Source organism: Alosa alosa, chromosome 24, assembly GCF_017589495.1.
Source record: "Alosa alosa isolate M-15738 ecotype Scorff River chromosome 24, AALO_Geno_1.1, whole genome shotgun sequence".
In the NCBI taxonomy this organism is placed as follows: Eukaryota; Metazoa; Chordata; class Actinopteri; order Clupeiformes; family Clupeidae; genus Alosa; species Alosa alosa.
Window position 1 is genome coordinate 12607092 of NC_063212.1, and position 13209 is coordinate 12620300.

The window sequence follows — 13209 nt, forward strand, 5'->3', positions numbered from 1 at the left end:
TTAATAGATATTATGATTATGATGATATCCAGACACCCAATGGGCCTGCCTGGCATAGCGCCACCACCTGGTCAAGCAGGAAATGTGCCAGAAATGGACGATGCCTTAACTGATTAATCTGAAACTTTACAACATATTGGATATCATTATTGTAATGATATTCACATGTGTAATTCACATGCCTAGCATAGCGCCACCATCTGACCAAGCAGGAAATGTGCAAGAAATGCTCTATGCTTTGAATAAATGGTCTAAAACTTCTCAGGTTAATAGATATTATAATTATGATGATGTCCAGACACCCAATGGGCCTGCCTGGCATAGCGCCACCACCTGGCCAAGCAGGAAAATGTGCCAGAAAATAAAATGCAAAAACAAATAGCACACACATCAAATATGTATATTTCACAAATGCACCAATTTGGTTTGGATTACGAAATGTCACGGGTTAAGGCCCGCAGGTGCTCGGGCCCGCCATTGCCGCTTGCGGCTATATTTCATGTTTTGTTTTTACTATTAAATTAAATTAGAAACTATTATTTGTGGCCTAATGCTATCAGACTTACTGAATTTGCTATGAATAGGCCTACATTAGCCTACAATTTACAGCTGCGTGACCGTTCATTATTCCCTGGCTGGACTTTAATTTGCTATGGCATATGAATGTTCTGAACATTGTAGCCTAGTCTTGGCACCTCACATGGCAACTGTTCAGATCAAATTATTATCAGAGACATATAACTGTAATTTTCTACAGGCTATAGTAGGCTAAATAATCTAATCATGTTAGATGAAACACCGACATGGCACATGGCGTTGGGTTTTAGGGAGTGTCAAAGGTGTTCATTCTGAATTACATCATAAATGTTCATGTTAGGACATGGATTAGACGTTGTAGTAGCCTATAGGCCTACTTCAATTTATGTTTTGGCTCTTAACTTTTGAACAGAAATATTTTAAACTTGACGGTGGCTATTAAAACTCGTACAAGGTGATTTAGATGCAACACACTTGACTCTCCATGGTGCTCGCATTAGTGCATCTCCTAAACTCTAAACGATTTCTTCATAGCCTAGGCTACTGAAAATACTTTTTCTAGCTGTTGATTAACCAGCGCCGCCCTTCCGAAGAAACGAAACTTCCGCTGGCATAAGGTGGAATCGATGCAGAAATATAAAGACGGACCTTAATTTTAGACTGTCACCATACCTTAGAAGTCGTCTATTATCTGCTGCTAACCCGAGACCGAGGAGACTGAGAACAACCAACGACAAAAAAAGGTAGGCTAAAACCACTTGATGGCTACAGTACACTTCAAGGATATCATAACGGACTGTTTTCTATTCTAGCCTGATGCGAATTTGGGTAGGCTACTCAGATTAAGCCTATAGCCCATTATAGTCCCACTAAAACGGCCATGCTCTTATAGGCTATATGGCCCACCACTCTGTAACATAGGCTTATTGAATAGTAAAAACAAAAGTAGGTCCTAGAAATATGTGCCAACATGCATCGAAAGAGCTAAATGTCTGAGAAAAATAACCTAGGCTACTTCGGAATGCCTAAAGAAGATCATTTTTGCCACACTGAACTGTGTGTAACGTAGGCTATTAGATGTATTTTTAGGTTGCATTATTTCCTGTATCAAATAGATTAATGATTAGCCTGTAACATTTAACCCAAAAAAGGTTGATGAAATTATACCTGTAGTAGCCTGGAAATTCCAGACCCTGCAATCTAGAAAGATTAAGGGTCTGGCCACGAACAATGTAATGGCCCAACTCAAGGGGCGGCATTTAAAAATCTCACTTCACGCAATAGTCTAATGATAATATTAATAACATTCATCTAATGTAGGCTACTGCGGTTGAGTAGCTACTGTGAACTCAGATTTATGCGTTTTATGTCTCCCTTTTGTTTATTAAACATTTCATTACAAAACCCACATTGGCTATCAGGAACCTATGTGTGCATGAAGCATGGCCAGGTTTCATTTTGTTCAGTGAACCATGGGATAGGGCTTTCACGAGAATGAGATAAAATGGGTGAGTCATTTTGCAATAGTAGCCAATAGTAACAGTGTAAATCCAAAAATGTGTTTTAGAAAGTCAGAAAAAAGATGTTCCAACCTACCCAAACCCACCAAGGCCAAATGTCATATCCCTCAACATGTAGGCCTATTCAGTGTGTAATCTTTCTTTCAGAACAATGGCTGTACAGGTAACCACAACGAGGATGGTCCATACTTCAAGCGCCTGGACCACTGGGATTTGTGACTGTTGTGCAGACTGTGGCACTTGTAAGTCAACCTTAAGTCAACCTTACTCTCCCCAAGTTTACATCCAAAGATTTAAGATCACTGACCATCTCAACCCGCTCTGAAAAATCTAAGCACCGGTTATGTTTAATGTACGCCTACTGATTGTAGAATTATTCAAGATTCAGCAACAAGAAAATTCTGTCTGCTGTTTGTAAACATGCATGCATTTTACCAAGCCTATTTGCATTCCTTTTGATGCTTACAGATAACTAGAAACTGCAGCCGATTGTTAACCACTGTAGCTCATTTAAGACATTGTGACAAACTGCAAACTGTTTCCTAATGTGCCTACATTTGTGTTCACACTTTTAATAGCAGATATTTGGCTTCTGCTGAAGCGACAGCATAAGCCGCAGCCCGCGTTTCAGCCAGCCTCGTGTATTCTCATTTGTAGTACATTCTTAATGTAACCGCCATTGCAGAAAACGGCATCATGTCAAAAGGGGCAGAAATCCCTTCACCTCCAGGAACTTAAACTTTTTTCCATCTTGGGAACTGTCAATCCGCAGTGCACGTTACTAGGGACTTAAAGCTACAATGAGAATATCACAATGGTGCAACAAACAAATATGGATCCATGCCAGGTCCTCAAAACTCTACGCGGTCAACCTAATGGATCATTTTACCATGTTGTTAGTCGCTTTGGTTAAAAAGCGTAATGTATTGAGACAGACCGGGTGGTGCAATTAGTTGAAGTGATGGAAACATTAGAAGGGCATTAAAACCAGTGGGGCAGAGAATTGTGTTTAAGAGGAAGGCGTGGTTAAAGGAAACCGGAAAGCTAGTAAAAGCTACAGAAAATGGTCCTGGGACAATAATGGACAATAATTTTAATATGGGTATCCTCCAGCTTATTTCAATAGCTCCACAATGGTTTTTCTACCTGGTTCCTCTGTCTTAACAGTAAGTAGAGACAACAAAATGCAGTCTGCAAAAAAGCAGAAGTGCATAAAAGCATGATGTGTGGTGGTGCAGTATAACAGTATAAGACATATAGTGCAGTCTACCGAAGTATACAGTTAATAAAATGGTATTACAGCAGCGGTCACCAACCCGTCGATCGCGATTTACCTATAGATAGCAATAGGACTTGTCAATGCAGTCAAATTATGCTGGTTCTACATCAACTGCTACCTGACAGGAATTGAAAACGAAAGTATCGATTGCGGAAGTGCACTGACAGCTACAGACATGGAGCGCATCGTAGGCCTAGGCCTAGGTTACTTTCACTTAGAGTGCGCATTCATTAAGTGAAAGATGCTTCACACCAAAACAGCAATCAAACATTATCAAATTTATCATGACATGTGTTGTCACAAACACTTTCTCCAATTAGAAAATCAAAACCAAAATCATGTAAGTAAAGACTATGTTAAGTGTTGTTACTTCATTGACACCTGTATAAGGGGGTGGAGGATGTGATATTTTTGACCTGATACATTTGTCTAAATAAAGGCCTTAATTTGAAAGTATTTTGGCTTTGATTCTCTTTTGACGCTTTAAGGTAGATCTTGCCTTTGTTCAGGGCCGAGGGATCTTGGGCTCAAAAAGGTTGGTGACCGCTGGTTTACTATAATAATTAAATACAAATATGTGCAATGTATTAGCAGTAGCCTGTTAAGAGCAGAATAGATCAATGGATATGCAGTATAAACAATGTATGAACAACAATGTAAATGTAAATTGAAAATTTGGTCTCTTGCATTTATCCCATCCGTGAATCAGTGAACACACAGAGCACACAGTGAACACACAGTGAGGTGAAGCACACACTAACCCGGAGCAGTGAGCTGCCTGCATCAACAGCGGCGCTCGGGAAGCAGTGAGGGGTTAGGTGCCTTGCTCAAGGGCACTTCAGCCGTGTCTACTGGTCGGGGTTCGAACCGGCAGCCCACCGGGTCCGGGTCCGAATGAGTCACATGACGCTATTCCTGAAATTACAAAAATTAAGTACTTCTCTAGAGGATCAACTAATACATTCCATAAAATATGGGATCCATTGTTGTCATACTTTGAGAGGCTTAACACACTTTCCCCCCAGATGATATAAGGTCCTGATAATGTAAGATGTTGCCCAGTACAATTGTGTGTTGTCTGATGTGCCCTCTACACAGAGTGGGAATTGTTCCCTCCCTCAACCTCTTCCTTCTTTTTTTTTATGGAAGTATATGGGTGGTGCGGGTGGGATGGGTTTGATTCAAAATAAGAAAACAGAAATCAAGAAGACAACACTGTACCTGAATGTATGGATCTGTTTTATCTTATCTTTCTTGAATAAAAACACAATAAAACAATAAAAAAAATAAAGCTTGACAGGATCGGTGATTAGATGATGATTTATTGTAGATGGTAAAAGTCTTGAACAGTAAAACTGCGCAGAGTCTAACAGTTGTGGTTGTTATTAGAAGCCGGCTACTTGAGCTTTCCGACAGAAGATGCTCCTCGAGTCGCTTCCTCGATCCGTCTCAGAGTCAGAGCCTAAGACAAAGCTTGTTATAATAAAACAAACGTCAATCATGCCAACGTGGCAGGTGCCAACCAGTTTACAAAACCAGCTCTGACCCGATGGAAATACTAGCCCGAACAGAACAACACACTATCTCCATCGGGCCTAAGCCTCCCTTAGTGTCCACATCTGGTCAGGCTTTTGGTATTACACAAAGTTATGTACAATGCTATGGACCTCCTCATTGTATACTACACACAGAAGTAACATATGAACACATCAGAATACAGTGAGAATACCCCAGAATTCTACAGTATTAACAGTATGTGTACATTATAGTAACAGTAACATTATAAAATAAAATTAAAAAATAAAATTATAAAAATAAGTATGTACAACACAAGTCAACACAACTTCCTGCTTTTCTTACCTAATTCCACTTCCTGTGAATCCTCTAATAGTGAATTAAAACTATACTACTTTTTCCTCAATATAATGTTAGCGGTGTGAATGTATTTCACCACTCTAACAAAATCTGTGGATATGCGTTCATTTGGGAATCTGTGCATCTCAAAATCCTCTCGTGAATGATCCGCCATTTAACCTTAACAGAGCGGAGCTCAGCCCTATCTAGAGCTGTCTTGTGCTGGTGTGTTTGCACTTTACTGCGCTGGTCGGGGAAACAAATAATCAAACTCGTTAGTGGGACGAGTACATAAGTAGGCCTAGTTCTAAGTTGTGTTTTAGTATTATATTTGCATTACTTTAGCTTGGGTTTTGTATTATTACCTAGAAATATGCTAACCATTCGTGCTTCAGTTCCAGACAGGTCATCATAATAAGTTATTAAAACCTTCGGGGCTAACGCCTTTCATTTCTGCTGCAGCAGGTTGTGCGCAACAGAGTAGACATAAGATACAGTCTGAGGAGTTGCAGCTTTATTCAGTTACCCTCACAAACTCTGATTTGGTCGCTATACTGTAGCTTATTCCAAGCTGAGCCGTTTATGAGCGTTTAGTCCTAAATGAAAACGATTCAAACTCTCTAGCCACTCACTCGCAATTCACTGACGTCAGGTTCACTTAAAGGAGCCACACATACTGTAGGGATAGGCTACTGTTATTTTGTTGACTGCCGTACTATAGAGGACTATTATGAGTTCTGTCCATCATTTGGTGGTAGGTAAAATTACTGCAATAAAATTATGCTTATTAAATGCTTTCCCCAAATCACTTTTCACATGTTTTTTTTCAAGAGTAATATTATCGGTTATCGTATCGGTCACAACAAACCAATAAATATCGGTTATCGGCCCTAAAATTCCATATTGGTGCATCTCTAGTTGACAGTTATATTCAAATTTGCAGTGGTCTCTTACGGTAATTTTGAATATGACCGTCAACTCATTTGAATGTCACTTAGCAACCGTAGGATGACATCAAAAAAATTCCAGAGCTGTACTGTACATTTCAATGTTTGTGTTTTTTACCGTCCCTCTCATCGTTCCCAGGCTGCTGTGCAATGTGGTGCTTCCCCTGCCTGCAGTGTCAGACGGCCTCCCAGCATGGCTGGTGTTTCTGCATGCCTCTGCTGGACCCTTTAGCCTGCCTGGCCGTCTCCTGCTGCCTGCGCCAGTCCATCCGTGAGAGACATGGCATCAATGTAAGTCTGGGTGGGAGAGAAGAGGGGACTGCACTGTCTTGCTGACATCAGGGACCATGTTGGAAACAAGTTCTCACTTCTACATGTTCTCCATGTACTTTCTGTCTTCCATATCTAAAAATAAAATCAGGGAAGCACAGGATAAGGGAAAAATTGAGAAATGTTGGAATGTGGAATGAATGAAGTGGTAACGGCTCCCACACACAGATGCGTCCCGTCAACGCATGCCAGTGGGTGTTCTCGACGGTAGCTATGCAAATTACTTGAAGTATAGCCGTAATTTGATTGGCTGGTGCCTTCTGTTGTACGTCGGTGCAGCAAAAGTTAAACTTTGACGCGAGCGACGGGAGCAATGCGACGCAACGACGTAATGACGTAAGCCCATGTAAAGTGGACGGGATGCGTTTCCAGCACTGCACCGCACACAACTGTAAATCTAGAAAGATTAAGGGTCTGACCACAAATAATGAAACTGGCCCAACTCGAGGGGCGGGCACCAAGCATGCATTTGAAAACCTCACTGGATAACACTACGACCAATGTTTACTGACTGACTCGTTGCAACGCTGTCATCATCTGTTTAGCTCGCCTCTGGCCCGCCTGTATCAGATACACCGATGTGATTGGTTCCTCATGATGCAATCGGTAAAAGTAACGTGTATCATTCATTGCCAGAGTCTCTTGCAGAGACAATTCAAATTGTGCTTTTGCGAGGACTCTGGACTTCCAGGGTATTGTTGTGTTGGAAATTGCTGAAATGGACAAGCTGTGTGAAGGTGATTTGCATCTGATGAAAGGTCATTATTAACCAGTACTGCCGCCAGTAATGGATACAGTGCTGCTTGAAAGTTTGTGAACCCCCAAAAATGGTCAGTTGTTTTTTACAAACAAATTGAATTAGCCTTATTTAATGCATATCCAAACCCCAATTTGTAAAGCTGACCTTCCAAATAATAGACAGAAACAAAAGAAAGTTATGTAAGGGATAATGGATGACACGGTGGTCTGTTAACAGAAATAAATGCACAGTCGAGGTTGTAAAATGGCCCCGACACGAAGAGGAGGGCCGTTTAAACCTCGTAAGTGCATTAATTTCTGTTATTCCACTGCTTGGTGGAATTTCCCATTGTCCTGCATTCTTTAGAACATGTATTATATATTATTTGCACACCTATGAAGTAGATCCATTTTTGTGGCCGTATCACACTTGTATATTAATTTGCAGAACTCATTGTGAAGTTCATTGCATCCGAGCTGTAAAATACAGACGTTCAGAACAAAGCAACATTGTAGCATATGACGGAGATGGCTTTTAGGTAGTTGGATGGCAGTAGGCTAAGTAAAATAGCTATGTTTTAAAGATAAGGTTCATCAGAATCTTGGGATATGCCCGCTTGACAACGAGAAAGATGGAACTAACGACTGGCCTTTGGCCATAGCAACCACCAAATCCCAGGATTCTGATAAACCTTATTCCTTACTATTAGTAACGGCAGTTTGTCCTGCAATTTGAGGAATTTGTTGATTTGTGTCGTTCTCAAAGTCAAAGTCAAAGTCAAAGTCAGCTTTTTAGCAGCAGAAGTGTTGTGTTTTCAGGACAACAACACCAAGTTGTAAAGTGTACAAGTGTGCAAGTGTTCAAGTGTGCAAGTGGAGAGGCAGGGCCATTGTGGGTCCAATGTCCAGGATGTTATGTAGCTGAGGGTGGAGGGGGAGAGGAGGGAGAGAGTTCAGCATCCCACAGCTTGGTGTATGAAGCTGTTGGTGAGTCTGGTAGTCTGGCGGAGCCGCAGGCTTCTGTACCTCTTCCCAGAGGGCAGTAGATCAAACAGATTGTGAGCGGGGTGACTTGCATCACTCACACCTTTGGTCGCCTTATGGGTGAGGTGGGTGGTGTAAATGTCCTTCAGGGAGGGGAGTGAAGCACCAATGATCCTTCCAGCTGTGTTCACTATGCGCTGCAGGGCTTTCCTGTTGTATTCAGTGCAGCTTCCACACACAGCGATACAGCTGGAGAGGATGCTCTCAATGGTGCCTCGGTAGAATGTGGTCATGATGGCTGGTGGAGCACTTGCTCGCCTGAGTTTCCCCAGGAAGTACAGGCGGCGCTGAGCTCTTCGCCAGTGATGCAGTGTTGGTGGTCCAGGAGAGGTCTTCGCTGATGTGCACCCCTGGGAATTTGGTGCTGCTCGCTCTTCCACCACAGCACCGTCGATGGTCAGTGGCAGGTGTTGGGTGTGACCTCTCCGGAAGTCAACAACAATCTCTTTGGTCTTGCTGACGTTCAGCAGGAGGTTGTTGTCCCTGCACCACGTGGTCAGATGGTCGACCTCCAACCTGTATTGAGTCTCTAAGCCCTTGGTGATGAGACCCACCAGAGTTGTGTCGTCAGCAAATTTCACTATGTGATTGTTGCTGTAGGTTGCAGTGCAGTCATGCGTCAGCAGGGTGAAGAGCAGCGGACTGAGCACGCAGCCTTGGGGGGGCCCCTGTGCTCAGTGTGATGCTGCTTGAGGTATTGTTGCCAACACGTACTACTTGGGGCCTCTGACAGAGGAAGTCCAGTAGCCAGTTGCAGAGGTAGGTACTGAGTCCCAGTTTGTCGAAGTTTGCAGATGAGTTGTTGTGGTATTATGGTGTTGAATGCAGAACTGAAGTCTATAAACAGCAATCTCACATATGAGTCTCTTTTTTCCAGGTGGGTGAGGGCTGGGTGGAGGGCAGAGCAGATTGCATCCTCTGTAGACCGCTTGGCTCGGTATGCAAACTGGAAGGGGTCCAGGGTGGGGGGGAGAATGGCTTTGATATGTGACATGACAAGCCGCCAAAGCACTTCATGATGATGGGTGTCAGTGCCACAGGGCGGTAGTCATTGAAGCAGGATGGAGCAGTTTTCTTCGGCACAGGTATGATGGTGGCAGCTTTGAAACATGATGGGATCGATGGCTTGCTTCAGGAAGTGTTAAAGATGTCTGTGAAGACATCCTTAAGCTCCCCCGCAGTCCTTCAGCGCCACGACCTGGGATGTTGTCTGGACCTGTTGCCTTACGGGGTGTTGATAGCAGCAAGTGTCCTCTTCACAACTTGTTCTACAAACAAGACAGGCTACTTTGAGCATGCACTATGTTCCAAATTATGTTTTATGTTAAGGTAAAGTTCAAGTTAGATTTGCTGCATGAGAGTGAAAGGACGTCCGTGTCCTACTTGTATGTTTGATAATTAGGTCCGTCTCATCTCAAGGTTTTAATGCACGATCGGAATACAAATTATAAATAGATTCTGCCTCATTTACTCTTTTTAAAAAAAGAAAAAAGGTGTTGAGAGAGACCCGGGGCTAATAACAAACACATCTGAATGCCCATACCTAACAACACCACTGGTGGTGGTAATATCTGGGATAAATACTTAGTGTGGTTTACTGTAAGTGTGTGTGTGTGTAGGGGGACAGGGTTGACATGCAATATATGTGACCCTGCAAGGTGAAACCAGTTGCTTTGATAAAATTTACAAAATTAAGTTATTGTGCTCACATAAACGGCCATTAACTAAGCTTTCCAACGATATGTATATCGAGGGTATTGCAAAAAGTATCGCTAAGATAACCGCATCCAAAGTTGGCATGATTCTCCCGTCACGATACGCCAGAAGAGGAGAAAATCACCTTTTAAGTAAATTGTCACATGTGATAGTGTGAGGACACAGCTATTACTAGCCTTACGGTATCGTGACTTTGAAGCGGATGACCATGTCCAGTTTCATCAACCGAGTGAGTGTCTTTTTTCTGCCCCCTAGTTAATATAATTAATGTATTTCGGGGAAGTAAGGGGAGAGAAAGTTCTGTGTACACAGGTTGTGTATAGGCCTACTTTTAAATTGCGCTACGTCAATAGAAAACTTCTCCTGGTCCGTAAAATGACGCCAGGATATTTCTAAAAGTTTGTGCTTTTGACTGTTCGTGCCCTGAAAGGCAAGTCTTTCACATTCATATTCGTTTACATCTGCCAAGAACGATAGAGAGCTGACACATTGAGTAACGAGTAATGAGTAAATTTTAGCTCTACCGTAAAACCTTATAGCAGCGTGGACAAATGGAATGACTGCTAATGTGTTGACTCTTCACCTAAATAAAGTCAGGGTTTAACAGTCAAAACGAATGTTTATCCGTGAAATTTGTTCACAATATGAAAGTGTAGACTGTATACTGTTGAATTATGCGAAAACTTGAAATTCAACATTTTAACCCGTACGTTTGTTTATCGTGGTTTTCTCAAAATAGCACTGTGCGCAAAACGACTGGTTTTGCCTTGCAGGGTCACATATTGTTAGGATGATGCACAGTTTAGGCCAGTGGTCCCCAAACTTTTTCTTCCGAGGGCCAGCTCACTATGCCTGGCTCTAAGAGAGGGCCAGAGACTCGGAGTATATCAGTAACCATAAATAGCTTAGCCAGAACAAAGGCAGTCTACCTTAGTTGAATATTCCATTACATTTAATCTATAGGCTATTGCAATTTAATACCATTGTTTATCTGTGTTTATATTGCCATCTTGCCATATCAGTGTAAAATGTAGCTCAAATGAAATAATACTAATAATAGCATTCTCAAAACCATAAGCAGGGAGTCCCAAAAGTATATTTTGAACTCTGAACTTTGCATACACAGCTGAAGTTGTGAACAAGCAATATCCTACAAATTTAAAGTTCTTAAACTATGAGTTTTATGAAGTGGTGGCAGAAACATCTGAAATGACCACCATTCTAACTTTCACTCACCTGATGAGAACTTTGTGAACTCTGTATGAATATTTGAACAAGTGGATAAAAAATAAAAATAATTATACTAGAAAGTTCCAGAATTATGACTTGAATAGAAGTTAGTTAGTTATTAACAATTAATTGATAAACTTTTAGAATACTTTGAGCACTGATGCAGTCAGCAGAGGCCTCTTACATTGTTTGCAGGTAGGCCTACTATACATTTCATTCCGTTTTCGATGGCAAACGCGAAACAGCGCCAAAACAACCACCAGTGGACAAAAAGAGTATTACATGTGTACTGTTAAGACCCGCCATAGAGAATGAATGGGGGAAATTACAGAGGTTATAGTTTGACGATGTCGTACTCCCGTGCCGGCCGGATCCTATATACCACGGACATGTTTTGGGGGGCCACCTAAAATGAGGTGGCGGGCCGTAGTTTGGGGACCACTGGTTTAGGCTATCAATCAATAATGATGATTAGTAATGCTAATATGGCAAGCCCAGATCATTGAACTGAAAACATGTATTTTATATTTCCTTAAATGGGCAACATGTTTCCGTCCCCAGGATGCATTCACAATAAGAACATCCATGGGGACCGAAAGTTGTTTTAAGAACGTCTTTTCAATGGTTGTCCATTGGGAACTAGTAATTAGTGCTAGTCTATCATGAAGGTCTCACTAGGTACGAATCTATCTGCGCTTTAATCACTTTGTGTTCTGGGTGATTGAGGTAAAATAATTTGGACAATGTTCACACATATAGCCCGCCCATTTGATTCCCGAATCATGTCAGTGAGAGTCCAGTGCATGTCTCAAAAGGACTAGAGAGAGAGAGACTGAAACAGAGGGGTGAGAGATTTAGTGAAGCATGGTTGAATGCCTCTTCCTGTTGAACTGACTTTTGTATTGTTCATCTGGGTAGCTGGCAGAGTACAAAACTCTTCTAAAAACCAGTCAGACCAACAGCTTCACAGGTACAAGACTAACAGAAATAGTCAGAGGATGGAGGATGGGTGTGAATCTGTAGTGTGATAATGGACCTTTCTGACTCAGAGCAGCTCTGCCAGTCGTGCGTTCACATGAAACTGAATGCAACATGTAATGTTATGCAAAAAATTAAAAAGATTGTGGACATTTTCTATAATGTGCAAGTTGAAAATGACAGGGAATATCCCAATCTGCCTCTATAGACTGCAGTGTTATTTCGACATAGGAATGAGGCTGGAATCCGATCTGAAAATATTGGAATCCATGTGATTTTTTCCTGTTTACATGTCCATGTTGCAGATCAGAATTGTGCCACATTTCTCTCTCTCTCTCCCTCCCCAGGGTTCATGTTGTGATGACTGTCTCACAGTGTGTTGTTGCTACCCTTGTGTGTGGTGCCAGATGTCCAGGGAACTGAAGAACCGTGGCCACGCTACCACTGTGGTCACCCAGCAGGTGATACGTGCCTAGGACAGAGAAAGGTGAAGCCACAAACGGGCACATCCACAACTTCACAAGTTTCACATGTTTATACTCAATGCACTTCTTTTACCAAAAAATAATGGCTTCAAATTAATTTTGTTATAACAGGCAGTATTGTGACACTTTTTTTTGTCAGTTCTAGATGCATTGGGTGCCCTTTGCGCTAAGTTTTAGCGTACTTTAGTTTTTAAAAAAGTTGTAAAAGTTTTTTTGTTCTTGCATATCTAGATGTGCTTTCAACTCAAATGCTATGCTGACAGCTATGCATCAATAAAAAGCTAAATAAATGTTCTCTTGGACAAATTCTGATGTCTTTTTACTTTATAATCTTATTCTGTGACGTAATTCTCACGTTTTCTTCTCTTTGTGTACCCTCTCCTACACCTATTGTTCAATGAGTCTTGGCAAGGGCAAACATTCATATCTCACCGCTGCCACAGCGGTGCCCAGGGACGTCACTAAGATTGAAAGACAGGGAGGCATAGCCCCCAGGCTTGTAGGTACAGTAATGCGTGGGCATAGAGAGTGCCAAAAAAAAAAAAAAAAAA

General features: G+C 41.8%; 1 protein-coding gene across 1 annotated transcript; it reads left to right on the top strand.

Annotated features, from left to right (window-relative positions):
- Positions 1 to 545: 545 nt before the first annotated feature.
- LOC125289886 (cornifelin homolog) lies at positions 546 to 12952 on the top strand. The gene is made up of 4 exons (XM_048236994.1): positions 546 to 1280; positions 2203 to 2299; positions 6277 to 6428; positions 12521 to 12952. Exons 2-4 carry the CDS (start codon positions 2209 to 2211, stop codon positions 12647 to 12649), a joined length of 372 nt encoding a protein of 123 aa, XP_048092951.1. The 5' UTR covers positions 546 to 1280; positions 2203 to 2208; the 3' UTR covers positions 12650 to 12952.
- The last annotated feature ends 257 nt before the right edge of the window (positions 12953 to 13209 follow it).